The 19659-nt window shown below is 46.0% G+C and overlaps 2 protein-coding genes across 3 annotated transcripts in view; both read right to left on the reverse strand.

Annotated features, from left to right (window-relative positions):
* LOC139534403 (adipose-secreted signaling protein-like) overlaps positions 1–12730 on the reverse strand; it is a 30682-nt gene extending 17952 nt beyond the window's left edge. The window contains exon 1 of the mRNA XM_071333529.1: positions 12553–12730. The gene's annotated coding sequence lies outside the window, so the exon portion shown is untranslated. The remainder of the gene's footprint in view (positions 1–12552) is intronic.
* A 1651-nt stretch (positions 12731–14381) lies between these two features.
* Positions 14382–18420, reverse strand: LOC139534404 (uncharacterized). 2 transcript variants are annotated; one of them, XM_071333531.1, is made up of 4 exons: positions 17621–18420; positions 16026–16964; positions 15018–15183; positions 14382–14780 (listed from the first exon to the last, which is right to left on the reverse strand). In XM_071333531.1, the coding sequence occupies exons 1-3, from the start codon at positions 17646–17648 to the stop codon at positions 15176–15178; spliced, it is 975 nt and encodes a 324-aa protein (XP_071189632.1). In that variant the 5' UTR covers positions 17649–18420; the 3' UTR covers positions 14382–14780; positions 15018–15175. The 2 variants fall into 2 exon arrangements, 1 of the variants encoding a protein (XP_071189632.1); XR_011666945.1 differs by lacking the exon at positions 16026–16964 and having other exon boundaries at positions 17621–18363.
* Between the last annotated feature and the right edge of the window lie 1239 nt (positions 18421–19659).

Genomic DNA, 19659 nt, shown 5'->3' on the forward strand with positions numbered 1-19659 from the left:
ATGGACTGCACCAGATTTGACAGTTCTTGCTGTGAGATGTTACCCCACTCTTCCACCAGGGCACATGCAAGTTCCCGGACATTTCTGGGGGGAATGGCCCTAGCCCTCACCCTCCAATCCAACAGGTCCCAGACGTGCTCAATGGGCTTGAGATCCGGGCTCTTCGCTGGCCATGGCAGAACACTGACATTCCTGTCTTGTAGGAAATCACGCACAGAATGAGCAGTATGGCCGGTGGGTCATGTCAGGATGAGCCTGCAGGAAGGGTACCACATGAGGGAGGAGGATGTCTTCCCTGTAACGCACAGCGTTGAGATTGCCTGCAAGGACAAGAAGCTCAGTCCGATGATGCTGTGACACACCGTCCCAGACCATGACGGACCCTCCACCTCCAAATCGATCCTACTCCAGAGTACAGGCCTCGGTGTAACGCTCATTCCTTCGACGATAAACGCAAATCCGACCATCACCCCTGGTGAGACAAAACCGCGACCCGTCAGTGAAGAGCACTTTTTGCCAGTCCTGTCTGGTCCAGCGACGGTGGGTTTGTGCTCATAGGCAACGTTGTTGCCGGTGATGTCTGGTGAGGACGTGCCTTACAACAGGCCTACAAGCCCTCAGTCCAGCCTCTCTCAGCCTATTGCAGACAGTCTGAGCACTGATGGAGGGATTGTGCGTTCCTGGTGTAACTCGGGCAGTTGTTGTTGCAATCCTGTACCTGTCCCGCAGGTGAGATGTTCGGATGTACCGATCCTGTGCAGGTGTTGTTACACGTGGTCTGCCACTGCGAGGACGATCAGCTGTCCATCCTGTCTCCCTGTAGCGCTGTCTTAGGCGTCTCACAGTACGGACATTTCAATTTATTGCCCTGGCCACATCTGCAGTCCTCATGCCTCCTTGCAGCATGCCTAACGCATGTTCACGCAGATGAGCAGGGACCCTGGGCATCTTTCTTTTATTGTTTTTCAGAGTCAGTAGAAAGGCCTCTTTAGTGTCCTAAGTTTTCATAACTGTGACCTTAATTTCCTATCGTCTGTAAGCTGTTAGTGTCTTAATGACCGTTCCATAGGTGCATGTTCATTAAGTCCTGAAAAAGGGACGTTTCTTTTTTTGCTGAATTTATTAAGCTATCTTTACTTACTACAGTTTACAAACTGTCAAGTATGACAGTTCGGTACTTTTTCCACCACTGGGTATATCATTGCGATTTGTTTTTATCTAGATTGCATTTGTTTTAGGCATAAACTAAATTAAATGTACCGATATTTATGTATAGTTGGATGTTTTCATAAGCTTGGGTCCCAGGAAAACAGAATTTCTAATTTGGGTTCCAGGCTGAAAAAGTTTAAGAACTCCTGCCCTTGACCAACAAAGGCGTGCTGACCTACATCCCTTCAACAAAAAGTGTAAAATGCTAAGACCACAACAATGTCTTCCCAGAAGACGTGCAGTACCAGCAAATATTTTGCAAGAGGACCAAACAGTTGGGGGTTAAGAATCCGTACACCGCTTTCGGCAGTCTTACCCAGCTGCCGTTCACCGCAGACAGTACAAGCCCATCGCCATAAGCACAAAGAGTCTCAGCTTCCCCAGCCCACCATTGTCAGTGTACCAAAGCCGGATAAACGATTATGACTGTGTTTACACAGGCAGCCCAATTCCGATAAGTTTTTCTTACTAATTGGTCTTTTGATCAGTTCTGAAAAAGATCTGATCAAGACCAATTAGTGGAAAAAAATATCAGAATTGGGCTCCCTGTATAAACTCTCAGCATAAGACCATACCGGGGCCTCCAACCCTGTTCCTGGAGAACTACACTCCTGTTGATTTTTTCTCCAACCCCAGTTGAAACTAACCTGGTTTAGCTTATCAACCAGCTAATTACGTGAAATCAGGTGTGCTAGATTAGGGTTGGAGTGAAAACCTACCGGATGGTAGCGCTCCGGGAACTGGGTTGGAGAGCCCTGATGTAGAACCACCATCAAATAAATATGGATATTTTCTATCAATCTTTAAAATTTGTCTGCCCTTATGGATTCACAGAAGATATTTATATAAGCTGTACAGGGCTCTGTAGCATCAAACAGATGCTAGACATTCAGATATCCAAAGAATGTTTGTTTATTTGTCAAAATCTAAAATACAAGAGAGTATACACTATTTAATGCTAACTCAAGAGAACTGGGTATTCAACAACAACATTAAATGGTAAAAGTAACATACTATTATTTTTTTTGTATGAACAGTGTAGTACAGTTCAGTGCGTCCAAGTGCGTCTCAGGTGTAGCGAGACAAGTGCAGAAAACTGTAGTTACAGATTGTTACAACAGATAATGATTTACTCAAATATTTGTGCCGACATCTTCTTTATTTCAAGTCTTCTCTAATTGATAGAGACAGGTGGGTGTCCACCCCAAAGTGCTGCATGTAATGATGACAGAGACCTGTCTCGATCAACGAGTGAGAAGACTTGAAAATAGACAATGGCGGAGCACATATTGTTAATTTCTTTATGGACCAACATTTATTATAATATACGGAGTATTTCATAAATTCAAACTGACCCCCTGCAACTGGATACGGACATTTTATGAGACTCCTTTTCCCCCCGAATCGAGGACGAAGACGGCATCGCTAATGTTGGTGGAACATTCTCTGTACTACACACAGTGGTGGAAAAACTATTCAATTCACATACTAAAGATACCTTAATAGAAAATGACTCAAGTAAAAGTGAAAGTCACCCAGTAAAATACAACTTCAGTATAAGTCGAAAAAGGTATTTGGTTGTAAATATACTTAAGTATCAAAAGTAAATGGAATTGATAAAATGTCCTTAAGTATCAAAAGTATAAATCATTTCAAGTTCCTTATATTAAGCAAACCAGACGGAACAATTTTCTTGACGGATAGCCAGGGGCACACTCCAACACTCAGACATAATTTACAAATGAAGCATTTGTGTTCAGTGAGTCCGCCTGATCAGAGTCAGTAGGGATGACCATTTTCCTGTCAAAATGTAACAAGTACTTTTGGTTGTCGGGGAAAATGTATGGCGTAAAAAGTAGATTATTTTCTTTAGGAATGTAGTGAAGTAAAAGTTGCCAAAAATATAAATAGTAAAGTAAAGTACAGATACCCCCCAAACACTACCTAAGTAGTACTTTAAAGTATTTTTACACCACTGGCTACACCAAACAGTACCTATCCTTTAACTACCAGTACTGGATAACAAAAATCTTTGGCTAAATCACATTATCTGGTGTAACAATCTGTAGCTAAGAGAACTGGTGATCAGATTATGGGGGAGGAGGTCATGATGAAATTGCCATGCCAAAGAAAATTACAGTAAATTCAGGGAATACTTGTAAAGCTGTGTTTACTATGAACAAACTGTCAACTCCTCTTGAGTTATCTGCTTGAAATCCAACATAATGTCTAATCCCTCGAGAGGGACACAGTTCACAGTTCTGCTACAATGACACGCAGGGAAAGGAAATATATTTCTGTATCTAGAATCCACTCCAAGAAGACCAGGCACCACACGGTATTGTCTGTATACTCTATTGTACAGTTTGAATAACAGTTGAACCGTGCCAGCATAACATCAACATTAGGATAGTTGAACATGCATGCACAGGCAGAGATATCTAGCCTAATAGAAAGAAATATGACATAACTCTCAACCTTTGCACAGTAACCAGGCGATACAAATTAGTCTAAGTATGTAAGCAGACAGTGGATACCTACAGACATGTATATCAGGCATGCTTAGGGAAATATTTTTATAGTACAACCAGCTTCCGTTTTAGAGATTTACAAATGTTAATTGTATTATTGTTTCTCCTCGCTGTTTGCTAGTGAACTTAGCTTGCTGGATATGCAAAACTTGTTACTCTGTTTGGAATCCTATCTTGCGTCATGCCTATAATTTTGTGAGATTGAAATGCATCCAAGGTCATAATCACAACCAATGTCAACCTTCATCAATGACGTTACATAGCTAGCTGGTAAAATTATTTACAGTTGCTGATGTTACATGTTTGCTAACAAGTTACAAAATGAGAGGCGTGGCTAACTTTTGCTGGTAAACCTAGCTTTAGGTGTCTGGTTGTAACATTGTAAGTTGCAATTTAGTAGCTAGCCATATCTATGACTAAAAAGAAGAGGTTTCACAATCGAGATACAAATCGGCAATCTTTTGTAAAACCTCTATTTTTAGTCATAGATGTGGCTACTGGTAGTTGTGTACCTAGCTAGCTAAATTAGCAAACAGAAAAACACATAGATTTCCCCCCACTGTATCACAGTATTATATTTGCCAGCAATACACAATATCGGTTTGAGTAGATAAACTAAAGTTAGCTTTGTGGCTTGCAGGAAAAATAACTCAGCTAGGCAATGCATTTGTCATCTGCCCTCTTGGTGCTGGTATCGGTAGTAACGTTAGCTGAGCTTCTAACGTTAGATAAATCAAAATCTTTGTTTCTAATCCTCTTCGCTATATTCCGGTTGAAACATGTGGTTGAATCATGTAGCTAACAGATAATCCATCATCAAATTCGTGTTGATGAGAGGAATCACTTGAAGCCATTGTGTTTGGTCAGTTCTTTCCGTTTTGCCCAAAGGATTGTTGTTAGTGTCTGCCTCCTTTTCAAAAAAGCACAGCTTGGGGGAGGGACAGGTGCCAGGGCATGAAGCACCACCCAACACAAGTTGTAGTCTTTCAAAGACAGGAAAACATGTGTATGCTTGAATACTTAGCAATGAATCCATCGATAGGGACAACAAAAGTCGTCTAATGGCTCTATCGAACAATGAAAACCATATCTACACCCAACCTATTGTGTGAATAGTATAACATAGAGCCTTTACGAAATGCCACAAAGCAGGACAACATTAATTTAATCAATACACCGGAAGCCATCATAGGGTGTATCATTCAGTACGCAAAGCGTTGACCTCCCTTCCCCCTAGGTAATTATGTGTGAAACACACCTCACAGTCCTAGAAATGCCTTAGACATGATGAAAACAAGCTCAGATTCCCACAGGGTGAAATTCCCCTTTAATTCTCTGTACTGGCCAACAATTATAAAGGCGATTCTGATCCAACCATAAATTAATATATTGTGCCCCTGGCCTGAGAGGGTGGAAGTTCAATATGTAGCTAGATGTGGAAGGCTAATGTTAACTGGCTAATGTTGCCCTTGAAAGGAAGTTAGGCTAGCGAGCAAGCATCTTAGCCAAGTAGCCTAGGACAACAAGAAAATAAATGCGTGTACTGTATGACAGAGTCATAAACCGTTTCAACAACATGAAAGAGAGGAGGATGGCATTTCTCTTCAAGTAGGGTGAGTCAAAATGTTTTGTTTTTTTACTCGCACGCACACCATATTTAGCTTATGTTGGTTGGACAAAAAATGTTTTGGTATCTTTTAGTTGTCACTGTATTAGACGAAGCATAGGTCATTTGATTATGTTGAAAATGTTGAAGTTGAAATGGTGCTGGAATAGTGAAGGCAGCTCCTGTTTTCTTTGCTCTCCAGTTGTGTGATGAAACACAGGCGTGGTTTAACTCATTCAACCACCGTCTTCTTATTGGCTCCGCCTTAGTTCATTTACATTACATTTAAGTCATTTAGCAGACGCTCTTATCCAGAGCGACTTACAAATTGGAAAGTTCATACATATTCATCCTAGTTCACAGGCCTTGCAACCGCAATATATAGGCCTAACAGTCAGTGGTGTAAAGTACTTAAGTAAAAATGCTTTAAAGTACTACTTAAGTCGTTTTGGGGGGTATCTGTACTTTACTATTTATTTTTTTATTTATTTTATTTTTTTCACCTTTATTTAACCAGGTAGGCTAGTTGAGAACAAGTTCTCATTTGCAACTGCGACCTGGCCAAGATAAAGCATAGCAGTGTGAACAGACAACACAGAGTTACACATGGAGTAAACAATAAACAAGTCAATAACATGGTAGAAAAAAAGAGAATCTATATACAATGTGTGCAAAAGGCATGAGGTAGGCAATAAATCGAATAATTACAATTTAGCAGATTAACACTGGAGTGATAAATCATCAGATGATCATGTGCAAGAAGAGATACTGGTGTGCAAAAGAGCAGAAAAGTAAATAAATAAAAGCAGTATGGGGGGTGAGGTAGGTAAATTGGGTGGGTAGTTTACAGATGGACTATGTACAGCTGCAGCGATCGGTTAGCTGCTCGGATAGCAGATTTTTAAAGTTGTTGAGGGAGATAAGTCTCCAACTTCAGAGATTTTTGCAATTCGTTCCAGTCGCAGGCAGCAGAGAACTGGAAGGAAAGGCGTCCAAATGAGGTTTTAGCTTTAGGGATGATCAGTGAGATACACCTGCTGGAGCGCGTGCTGCGGGTGGGTGTAGCCATCGTGACCAGTGAACTGAGATAAGGCGGCACTTTACCTAGCATAGCCTTGTAGATGACCTGGAGCCAGTGGGTCTGACGACGAACATGTAGCGAGGGCCAGCCGACTAGGGCATACAGGTCGCAGTGGTGGGTCGTATAAGGTGCTTTAGTAACAAAACGAATGGCACTGTGATAAACTGCATCCAGTTTGCTGAGTAGAGTGTTGGAAGCTATTTTGTAGATGACATCGCCGAAGTCGAGGATCGGTAGGATAGTCAGTTTTACTAGGGTAAGTTTGGCGGCGTGAGTGAAGGAGGCTTTGTTGCGGAATAGAAAGCCGATTCTTGATTTGATTTTGGATTGGAGATGTTTGATATGAGTCTGGAAGGAGAGTTTGCAGTCTAGCCAGACACCTAGGTACTTATAGATGTCCACATATTCTAGGTCGGAACCGTCCAGGGTGGTGATGCTAGTCGGGCGTGCGGGTGCAGGCAGCGAACGGTTGAAAAGCATGCATTTGGTTTTACTAGCGTTTAAGAGCAGTTGGAGGCCACGGAAGGAGTGTTGTATGGCATTGAAGCTCGTTTGGAGGTTAGATAGCACAGTGTCCAAGGAAGGGCCGGAAGTATATAGAATGGTGTCGTCTGCGTAGAGGTGGATCAGGGAATCGCCCGCAGCAAGAGCAACATCATTGATGTATACAGAGAAAAGAGTCGGCCCGAGAATTGAACCCTGTGGTACCCCCATAGAGACTGCCAGAGGACCGGACAACATGCCCTCCGATTTGACACACTGAACTCTGTCTGCAAAGTAGTTGGTGAACCAGGCAAGGCAGTCATTAGAAAAACCGAGGCTACTGAGTCTGCCGATAAGAATATGGTGATTGACAGAGTCGAAAGCCTTGGCCAGGTCGATGAAGACGGCTGCACAGTAATGTCTTTTATCGATGGCGGTTATGATGTCGTTTAGTACCTTGAGCGTGGCTGAGGTGCACCCGTGACCGGCTCGGAAACCGGATTGCACAGCGGAGAAGGTACGGTGGGATACGAGATGGTCAGTGATCTGTTTGTTGACTTGGCTTTCGAAGACCTTAGATAGGCAGGGCAGGATGGATATAGGTCTGTAACAGTTTGGGTCCAGGGTGTCTCCCCCTTTGAAGAGGGGGATGACCGCGGCAGCTTTCCAATCCTTGGGGATCTCAGATGATACGAAGGAGAGGTTGAACAGGCTGGTAATAGGGGGTGCGACAATGGCGGCGGACAGTTTCAGAAATAGGGGGTCCAGATTGTCAAGCCCAGCTGATTTGTATGGGTCCAGGTTTTCCAGCTCTTTCAGAACATCTGCTATCTGGATTTGGGTAAAGGAGAAGCTGGGGAGGCTTGGGCGAGTAGCAGCGGGGGGGGCGGGGCTGTTGGCCAAGGTTGGAGTCGCCAGGAGGAAGGCATGGCCAGCCATTGAGAAATGCTTGTTGAAGTCTTCGATTATCACGGATTTATCGGTGGTGACCGTGTTACCTAGCCTCAGTGCAGTGGGCAGCTGGGAGGAGGTGCTCTTGTTCTCCATGGACTTTACAGTATCCCAGAACTTTTTGGAGTTAGAGCTACAGGATGCGAATTTCTGCTTGAAAAAGCTGGCCTTTGCTTTCCTGACTGACTGCGTGTATTGGTTCCTGACTTCCCTGAACAGTTGCATATCGCGGGGGCTCTTCGATGCTATTGCAGTTCGCCACAGGATGTTTTTGTGCTGGTCGAGGGCAGTCAGGTCTGGAGTGAACCAAGGGCTATATCTGTTCTTGGTTCTGCATTTTTTGAACGGAGCATGCTTGTCTAATATGGTGAGGAAGTAACATTTAAAGAATGACCAGGCATCCTCAACTGACGGGATGAGGTCAATATCCTTCCAGGGTACCCGGGCCAGGTCGATTAGAAAGGCCTGCTCGCAGAAGTGTTTTAGGGAGCGTTTGACAGTGATGAGGGGTGGTCGTTTGACCGCGGACCCGTGGCGGATACAGGCAATGAGGCAGTGATCGCTGAGATCTTGATTGAAGACAGCAGAGGTGTATTTGGAGGGCAGGTTGGTCAGGATAATGTCTATTAGGGTGCCCATGTTTACGGATTTAGGGTTGTACCTGGTGGGTTCCTTGATGATTTGTGTGAGATTGAGGGCATCAAGCTTGGATTGTAGGACTGCCGGGGTGTTAAGCATATCCCAGTTTAGGTCACCTAACAGAACAAACTCTGAAGCTAGATGGGGAGCGATCAATTCACAGATGGTGTCCAGGGCACAGCTGGGAGCTGAGGGGGGTCGGTAGCAGGCGGCAACAGTGAGAGACTTATTTCTGGAGAGATTAATTTTTAAAATTAGAAGTTCGAACTGTTTGGGCATAGACCTGGAAAGTATGACAGAACTTTGCAGGCTATCTCTGCAGTAGATTGCAACTCCTCCCCCTTTGGCAGTTCTATCTTGACGGAAAGTGTTATAGTTGGGTATGGAAATCTCAGAATTTTTGGTGGCCTTCCTAAGCCAGGATTCGGACACGGCAAGGACATCAGGATTGGCAGAGTGTGCTAAAGCGGTGAGTAAGGCAAACTTAGGGAGGAGGCTTCTGATGTTGACATGCATGAGGCCAAGGCTTTTTCGATCGCAGAAGTCAACAAATGAGGGTGACTGGGGACATGCAGGGCCTGGGTTTACCTCCACATCACCCGAGGAACAGAGGAGTAGTAGGATGAGGGTGCGGCTAAAGGCTATCAAAACTGGTCGCCTAGAGCGTTGGGGACAAAGAATAAAAGGAGCAGATTTATGGGCGTGGTAGAATAGATTCTGGGCATAATGTGCAGACAGGGGTATGGAGGGGCGCGGGTACAGCGGAGGCAAGCCCAGGCACTGGGTGATGATAAGAGAGGTTGTATCTCTGGACATGCTGGTCTCAATGGGTGAGGTCACCGCATGTGTGGGGGGTGGGACAAAGGGGGTATCAGAGGTACGGAGAGTGGAACTACAGGGTCCATTGCAAACCAAAACAATGATAATGAAAACTAGCCTGAACAACAGTATGCAAGGCATATTGATATTTGAGAGAGACATACAATAAGGCATAAAGTGATTGCAGGTCTTGATTGGGAGAGCTAGCTAAAACAACAGGTAAGATAACAGCAGCAATAACAGGGTGCTAGTCTAACACAGCAACAACAGGTAAAAATGGCGACGACTAGGCAGAGAGGGTCGGATTAACTACACACAGATCCTGAGTTAAAGCACAGAGCCGACAGATAAAACACAAATAAACAGAATGGAGTACCGTGAATTAATGGACAGTCAAGCATGCATCAGCTATGTAGCCAAGTGATCATAGTGTCCAGGGGGCAGCCGTAGATGGAGCAGGGAGGCCTCGCGGCGTTTAAAGTTAGTAGCCCGGGGGGTGGTCTGCTCAGACGGAGGGGGTCTGCTCAGACGTGGTCGTGTCGACAGAGAATCCAAGCCAGATGGCGATGGCGAAAGAGAGGTTGTGAATTGTAGAATTGTGTTTGCTAACTGGTGCTAGCTTCGTGGCAGTGGCGCTAGCTGCGCTAGCCGCAAGCTAGCTGTGAGGATCAGAAGCAGTGGCTCAGGGATTACGGCAGGAATCCGGCGTTGTTGTCGAGAGACAGTCCGATGCTGGTAAATTGGTGAGTAATATCCAGGCTAATAACAGGGCTGGTGTCTGTGCAGAAGGTAAAAGCTACTAGCAGCGGCAAAAAAAAAAAAAAAGGCTAAATTAGCTTGTAGCTGGTATTGTAGCCCAAGAATTCGCTGGTAGACCTCTTCAGCTAGCTGGCAGATGGGCCTAGCTCGAGGCTAGCTCAAGGCTAACTGGTGCTTGCTTCGGGACAGAGGTGTTAGCCAGTAGTAGCCACTCGGTTGCAGCTAGCTAGCTGTGATGATACGGTGTAATTGTCCAGAGCTTGCGTCAGGAATCCGGTGATGTGGTAGAGAAAAAGCAGTCCTATATGCTCTGGGTTGATATCGCGCTTGCAGACTGGCAGGTATTGGCCCGGTATTGAAGCTGGCTGTGTCCGAGTTGAGGGTGAAGACCGCAGCAGTGGCTAACTGACTACTAGCTATCTGGCTAGCTTCTGATTGGGGTTACGGTTCTAAAGTATAAAAAAAATAGCAGGTCCGTACCACATTGGGTGAGGCGGAATGTAGGAATGTATATTCAGTTCCTAGATGGAAAGTGAAATTAAAATATATACGAAATGTATACGAAAAATACGAAGACTATTTACTATTTACTATTTACACGCGACAGGACAATACAAACACACGTCCGACTGCTACGCCATCTTGGATTTACAGTGCATTCGGAAAGTATTCAACCCCTTGACTTTCTCCACATTTTGTTACGTTACAGCCTTATTCGAAAATGTATTAAATTATTTTTTCCCGCTCATCAACCTACCCCATAATGACAGAGAAAACAGGGTTTTAGACATTTTTGCAAATGTATTCAAAATAAAAAACCTATCTTATTTAAATAATTATTCAGACCCTTTGCTATGACTCGAAATTGAGCTCAGGTGCATCCTGTTTCCATTGATCATCCTTGAGATGTAGAACTTGATTGGAGTCCACCTGTGGTAAATTAAATCGATTGGACATGATTTGGAAAGGCACACACCTGTCTATATAAGGTCCCACAGTTGACAGTGCATGTCAGAGTAAAAACTAAGCCATGAGGTTAAAGGAATTGTCTGTAGAGACAGGATTGTGTTGAAGCACAGATCTGGGGAATGGTACCAAAACAATTCTGCATCATTGAAGGTGCTCAAGAACACAGTGGCCTCCATCATTCTTAAAGGGAAGAGGTGAACCACCAAGACTCTTCCTAGAGCTGGCCGTCCGGCCAAACTGAGCAATCGGGGGAGAAGGGCATTGGTCAGGAAGGTGACCAAGAACCCGATGGTCACTGACAGAGCTCATCCCTACTGCATCTGATCTGGCAGACTCACTGAACACAAATACATCGTTTGTAAATGATGTCTGAGTGTTGGAGTGTGCCCCTGGCTATCCAGCAAGAAAATTGTTCCATCTGGTTTGCTTAATATAAGGAACTTGAAATGATTTATACTTTTGACACTTGAATAAATTAGCAATTCCATTTACCCTTTTTATTTTTTTATTAACTAGGCAAGTCAGTTAAGAACAACATTCTTATTTACAATGACGGCCTTTCACTTTTACAACTTTCTATTTGGTATCTATACTTTTACTCAAGTATGACAATTAGGTACTTTTTCCACCACTGATCACAGACTATAGTAAAAACACAATTATTACAACACTTAAGTTGTAATATGCTGTTTTTTGGGGGGGGGGGGGATTGGATTGTGGGGCTTGGATTGTGATTTTTACCCCCACACACCGCTACTGTTTATAGCTGACTAATACAGTATTCCATTCAAACCAATTTAATAATGAGATAGATGTAGGGCCCAGGACCGAGTTTGGGAAACCCTGGCCTAGAGCAGATACACTTCGATGCCACATCATCTGGATATGTATGCAACAAACGTTCAATATTAACTTTCTGTTATCATTTCTGTCAAACCGTTTACGCACACAGTTTGACGCATACGTTCGATAAATCCAACGTATGCACCACATCGAACGAATTGCAGCTGCCTCTGCAACGCAATGATGCAAGGCAAACACACCGTTTCATTGGAAATTAAATGTAATTCTGGTGTACTAAAAGCCAAAAATCACTGTCGGTGTGTTCGAAGCGTTTAACAAATCACCTACGCTACCATTGACTATTGTGGGTTCTAAAAAGGCTTTCTCTCACTTGAAATAAGTTTAGTCTACTAGTTAACTTAACCTTTTGGTAGATTTGCGTAAGATAATGTACATTTAGTCAACTACAAAGTAAAAAATATTGTATTTCTGTACAAAGATTAGATGATAGTCTGATATTTCTATAATATGCGGCTACGTCCTGAAACGAGTTTGCGCCTACTGTCTTGACACGTGCGGTCTCTTCGGACTTGAAGTTTACGACAGTGCTGAGCGCTTTGGCAAGTAGCAACCATAAAATAACTAATTTAATATAGGATCTCTATGGTAGCAAACTCAGTTTGGAAATAATGATCACCGTATTTTGGTCTCCAAGAACTCACCTTGTAAATTCTGCAATTGAGGCTAAATTCGCACAGTGCAGTTAGTGTCCTTATCGGTTGTGTCCAAGTCACTGAGACAAAATAATATGGAACCTCAAACAACGAAGAAGGATGAACAAATGATGCATCCACTCCACTGAGCTACGAATCAACTCCCCTTTCGCTGGATTTCGACCGGCGCCAACTTCCGCATTTGTCACGTGGTTTGCTATCCAATTTAGGAAATAGTAGTAGCTATGCTCTACAGTAAATTACAGCGTTTGCCTATGTTGTTTATGTATGTATACGATCAGACGTTTAATTCACACAAATAAAGTCTACATTAAGAACTATCAAAGGTGCATCGGTCGATAGTCTTTCCAACCACCTACATTCATTGTATTATGTCGCGCCTTTGTGGCCGCTTCTTGTAACTGACGTGAGGATGAGATTCAGCAACTTGGAGGACAGTGGAAATGGATAAAACCCAACGCGTCTCTAATCTCGTCAGGGTTTTATATAGTGATGGGTGGTTCGCGAATATGTAAACACAGCCTGTAGCTGCACTTACCTGTCAATCACCCTGCGTGAAAGTGCATTTAATTACAAGTAATATAGGCTTCATTCTTGTCGAAAAAGGACAACCGTGCAGGCACAGGGTGAGCACTGGAGATCTAGTGCCTACTACGCGCACCTCTCCCGTGGGGTCCACTCCCACATTCGCCCGGCACGAGCGGAGCGCAAGCATAGGACGCACTGCACCCTCCCAGAGCCCTGGAGACACAGCACGCAGTGCCGGCGCAGGATACCCTGGACCGAAACGGCGTACCGGAGACCAGACACGCTGAGCAGGCACAATACGCCCTGGCTGGATGCCCACACTCGCATGACACTTTCGGGGGGCTGCCCTATAGCGCACCGGGCTACGGGCACGTACTGGCGACACCGTGCGCTTAACCACATATAATAAGCACGAGGAGTGAGCTCAGGTCTCCAACCTGACTCTGCCACACTCCGTGTTCCCCCCCCCCAAAATCATTTTTGGGGCTGCCTCTTACACCTGTCGTGCTGCCTCCTCATATCGCCGCCGCTCAGCTTTCGCTGCCTCCAGCTCTGCCTTGGGGCGGCGATATTCCCCAGCCTGTGCCCAGGGTCCTTTACCATCCAAAATCTCCTCCCATGTTCAGGAGTCCAGAACTCGCTGCTGCCCGATACCACGCTGCTTGGTCCGGTTGTGGTGGGTGATTCTGTCACGCTCTTTGTCCGAGGAGAAGTAGTTGGAAGGATCGGAGGACCAAAATGCAGCGTGGTATGTGTTCATCATGAATTTAATAAACAGAGACAACTGAACAAACTATACAAAACAATAAACGAACGTGAAGCTATATAAGAAATGTGCTGACACAAGCAACTAACATAGACAATCACCCACAATGACAAAACAGGCTACCTAAATATGGTTCCCAATCAGAGACAACAACTAACACCTGCCTCTGATTGAGAACCATATCAGGCCAAACACAGAAACAGACAAACTAGACATACAACATAGAATGCCCACTCAGATCACACCCTGACCAAACAAAACATAGAAACATACAAAGCAAACTATGGTCAGGGCGTGACAGTTTCACTGCACATGTGTTAGCGGTCATTTGAAGCCTGGTCTAGGACTACACCTTTTTGTCAGGGAACCATGTAGGCATATTAACGTTAGCTCAATATTTGATTATAATCTAGTTTGCTGTTGTATCCTGATGATTTCTTGCATTAGTTTTAGCTTCTTAACATTATAAGAATTGAATATTAATTGTGATCTTGTAGAATAAGTAGCCTACAATTATCACAAGTCTGGATAAATATCAGTTTTATTGTTAAAAGCAAATAGACAGGACAAAATTGCAGGTAGGCCTAATGGTAAAATGTAATGCTAGGGTATAGGGCCTCAAAAGGTTTTTACAATGTAATGCTAGGGCACCAGCACTCAAAGATTAGCTTATAAAATTGTAGGTGATGATACTATGTAATACAATTTATGTGTAGTGCATCTTATAGCCTTACTTAGTTTTGACACAAAGATACCAATTGATGTTATATTCTGCTTTCTGCATCTATGATGACACATACAGTACGAATAAGTAACACATTGACTTAGGCTACATACTTTTAACAGGCATGAATGAGGTTGACTGAGTTTCCTCTTCGTAGTTTATAGTGTTTCACTGTTTTGCTCTCATCCAGTATTTCCCCTGCAAACAGAAGTCATCAAACAAATCTTTTTATTATTAAAGAAAGACAATTTCCATTCATATCTTGGTATACAATACTTTTACAGCTAAGTGTTTATCTGCGAATTACCTAGCCTATGTAAGATTCTCATTACCTTGTTCTACATCGGTCAACAACAAAACAACAATCCATATGAAACAAACAACTGGCGTACTGCTTTAACTCATAAGAATGCGTCATGTGGATAGTTAGCCTACCGTTGTAAACAAGCTTCATTGTGCTGCTTTTCTTTCCTGCCTGTTGACATACATTTTCCAGCAGAACTGCTAATCTCTCCAGAGGGAACACGTCTATGTCCAAGGTCTTTCCCGCACACCTCACAAGGACATTGAACTTCTCCACATCCTCAATGTTGTCATTGGCCTTAATAAATAAAAAGAGCACACAGATATTTAATCGTCAGAGAAAAACGGGGGTTATAAACAAGTCAGAATATATCATTTTAAAAAGCTTCATATTGTGGTGATAATATACACTGCTCAAAAAAATAAAGGGAACACTTAAACAACACAATGTAACTCCAAGTCAATCACACTTCTGTGAAATCAAACTGTCCATGTAACGGCTGTCCTCCTCCTCTTCATCCGAAGAGGAGGAGCAGGGATTGAACCAAGGTGCAGCGGGTTGTGAATACATAATGAATTTATTGACAAGACGAAAAACGAACACGAACTACACTTGAAATGATACAAAATAACAAACGACGTAGACTGACCTAAACATGAGAACTTACATAGACACGAAGAACGCACGAACAGGAACAGACTACATACACACCGAAACAGTCCCGTGTGGTACGAAATAACATACAGACACGGAAGACAACCACCCACAACGAACACTGTGAAACAACCTACCTAAATATGACTCTCAATTAGAGGAACGCCAAACACCTGCCTCTAATTGAGAGCCATACCAGGCAACCCTTAAACCAACATAGAAACAGACAACATAGAATGCCCACCCAAACTCACGTCCTGACCAACTAACACATACAACAAACTAACAGAAATAGGTCAGGAACGTGACATAACCCCCCCCTTAAGGTGCGAACTCCGGGCGCACCAGCACAAAGTCTAGGGGAGGGTCTGGGTGGGCATCTGACCACGGTGGTGGCTCAGGCTCCGGACGCTGTCCCCACACCACCATAGTCACTCCCCGCTTCTGTATCCCCCTCCCAATGACCACCCTCCAACTAAACCCACCTAAATGAAGGGGCAGCATCGGGATAAGGGGCAGCACCGGGATAAGGGGCAGCAGCTCCGGGCTGAGGGACTCTGGCAGGTCCTGGCTGAGGAACTCTGGCAGGTCCTGGCTGAGGGACTCTGGCAGGTCCTGGCTGAGGGACTCTGGCAGGTCCTGGCTGAGGGACTCTGGCAGGTCCTGGCTGGACGGCTCTGGCAGGTCCTGGCTGGACGGCTCTGGCAGGTCCTGGCTGGACGGCTCTGGCTGGTCCTGGCTGGACGGCTCTGGCTGGTCCTGGCTGGACGGCTCTGAAGGCTGGTCCTGGCTGGACGGCTCTGAAGGCTGGTCCTGGCTGGACGGCTCTGAAGGCTGGTCCGGTCTGGCGGAAGGCTCTGGCTGATCCGATCTGGCGGAAGGCTCTGGCTGATCCGGTCTGGCGGAAGGCTCTGGCTGATCCGGTCTGGCGGAAGGCTCTGGCTGATCCGGTCTGGCGGAAGGCTCTGGCTGATCCGGTCTGGCGGAAGGCTCTGGCTGATCCGGTCTGGCGGAAGGCTCTGGCTGATCCGGTCTGGCGGAAGGCTCTGGCTGATCCGGTCTGGCGGAAGGCTCTAGCGGCTCCTGTCTGGCGGACGGCTCTGTAGGCTCTTGGCAGACGGGCGGCTTTGCAGGCTCATGGCAGACGGGCAGTTCAGGCGCCGTTGGGCAGACGGACAGTTCAGGCGCCATTGGGCAGACGGACAGTTCAGGCGCCGCTGGGCAGACGGGCAGTTCAGGCGCCGCTGGGCAGACGGGCAGTTCAGGCGCCGCTGGGCAGACGGGCAGTTCAGGCGCCGCTGGGCAGACGGGCAGTTCAGGCGCCGCTGGGCAGACGGGCAGTTCAGGCGCCGCTGGGCAGACGGGCAGTTCAGGCGTCGCTGGGCAGACGGGCAGTTCAGGCGCCGCTGGGCAGATGGGCACACCTGTAGGGAGGAGACGGAGAGACAGCCTGGTGCGTGGGGCTGCCACAGGACCCACCAGGCTGGAGAGACCTACAGGAGGCTTGATGTTAAGAGGCACCTGAAGGACCGGGCTGTGGGGGAGTACTGGAGCTCTGGTGCGCAGCCTTGGCACCACTCCCCCAGGCTGGAATACTACACCAGCCCGTACCCTCCAGAGTGCAGGCACAGGTTGAACCGGGCTGTGGATGAGCACTGGAGATCTAGTGCCTACTACGCGCACTTCTCTCTTAGGCTCCACTCCCACATTTGCCCGGTACTAGCGGAGTGTAGGCATAGGACGCACTGCACCCTCCCAGCGCCCCGGAGACACAGCACGCAGAGCCGGCGCAGGATACCCTGGACCGAAACTGCGTACCGGAGACCAGACGCGCTGAGCAGGCACAATACGCCCCGGCTGGATGCCCACACTCACATGACACTTTCGGGGGGCTGCTCTGTAGCGCACCGGGCTATGGGCACGCACTGGCGACACCGTGCGCTTAACCGCATAACACGGTGCCTGACCAGTGACGCGTTGCTTATAATAAGCACGAGGAGTGCGCTCAGGTCTGCTACCTGGCTTAGCCACACTCCTCTCTAGCCCCCCCCAAAAAAAATTCTGGGGTTGCCTCTCGTACCTGTCCCGCTGCCGTGCTGCCTCCTCATATCGCCGCCGCTCAGCTTTCGCTTCCTCCAGCTCAGCTTTGGGGCGGCGATACTCCCCAGCCTGTGCCCAGGGTCCTTCTCCGTTCAACTCGTCCTCCCAAGTCCACAAGTCCTGGTTGCTCTGTTGAGCTCTCCCTTTTCCCCGCTGCTTGGTTCTGGTAATTTGGTGGGTGGTTCTGTAACGGCTGTCCTCCTCCTCTTCATCCGAAGAGGAGGAGCAGGGATTGAACCAAGGTGCAGAGGGTTGTGAATACATAATGAATTTATTGACAAGACGAAAAACGAACACGAACTACACTTGAAATGATACAAAATAACAAACGACGTAGACTGACCTAAACATGAGAACTTACATAGACACGAAGAACGCACGAACAGGAACAGACTACATACACACCGAAACAGTCCCGTGTGGTACGAAATAACATACAGACACGGAAGACAACCACCCACAACGAACACTGTGAAACAACCTACCTAAATATGACTCTCAATTAGAGGAACGCCAAACACCTGCCTCTAATTGAGAGCCATACCAGGCAACCCTTAAACCAACATAGAAACAGACAACATAGAATGCCCACCCAAACTCACGTCCTGACCAACTAACACATACAACAAACTAACAGAAATAGGTCAGGAACGTGACAGTCCACTTAGGAAGCAACACTGATTGACAATAAATTTCACATGCTGTTGTGCAAATGGAATAGACAAAAGGTGGAAATTATAGGCAATTAGCAAGACACCCCCAATAAAGGAGTGGTTCTGCAGGTGGTGACCACAGACCACTTCTCAGTTCCTATGCTTCCTGGCTGATGTTTTGGTCACTTTTGAATGCTGGCGGTGCTTTCACTCTAGTGGTAGCATGAGACGGAGTCTACAACCCACACAAGTGGCTCAGGTAGTGCAGCTCATCCAGGATGGCACATCAATGCGAGCTGTGGCAAGAAGGTTTGCTGTGTCTGTCAGCGTAGTGTCCAGAGCATGGAGGCGCTACCAGGAGACAGGCCAGTACATCAGGAGACGTGGAGGAGGCCGTAGGAGGGCAACAACCCAGCAGCAGGACCGCTACCTCCGCCTTTGTGCAAGGAGGAGCACTGCCAGAACCCTGAAAAATGACCTCCAGCAGGCCACAAATGTGCATGTGTCTGCTCAAACGGTCAGAAACAGACTCCATGAGGGTGGTATGAGGGCCCGACGTCCACAGGTGGGGGTTGTGCTCACAGCCCAACACCGTGCAGGACGTCTCCTGATGTTCTGGCCTGTCTCCTGGTAGCGCCTCCATGCTCTGGACACTACGCTGACAGACACAGCAAACCTTCTTGCCACAGCTCGCATTGATGTGCCATCCTGGATGAGCTGCACTACCTGAGCCACTTGTGTGGGTTGTAGACTCCGTCTCATGCTACCACTAGAGTGAAAGCACCGCCAGCATTCAAAAGTGACCAAAACATCAGCCAGGAAGCATAGGAACTGAGAAGTGGTCTGTGGTCACCACCTGCAGAACCACTCCTTTATTGGGGGTGTATTTCTAATTGCCTATAATTTCCACCTTTTGTCTATTCCATTTGCACAACAGCATGTGAAATTTATTGTCAATCAGTGTTGCTTCCTAAGTGGACAGTTTGATTTCACAGAAGTGTGATTGACTTGGAGTTACATTGTGTTGTTTAAGTGTTCCCTTTATTTTTTTGAGCAGTGTATAAACAATAAACCCTTAACTATTTCCCCTAAATGTTAACCCAATCAGCTGCTTTGATTAGGGGGGGAAACCCCACACTCATAAACATAATTTCCTTGAGTTGGTCTTTGTTTCAGTCAAATACAGAGTTAAGCCTACTTACACCTAAGGCACTTGGTGATCCCCCCAGGAAATTCCCTGTGTTAGTCTTATCACCTCGTTGCTCTGGTGACCTGGGTGGACAGAAACCGATGTTCACTTTTCAAAGCAATAGTAAAAGAGATAATAAGGCTTAAACCAGGGTATTTACACACACACACACGTTAT

This window comes from Salvelinus alpinus, chromosome 11 (genome assembly GCF_045679555.1).
Source record: "Salvelinus alpinus chromosome 11, SLU_Salpinus.1, whole genome shotgun sequence".
Lineage (NCBI taxonomy): Eukaryota > Metazoa > Chordata > Actinopteri > Salmoniformes > Salmonidae > Salvelinus > Salvelinus alpinus.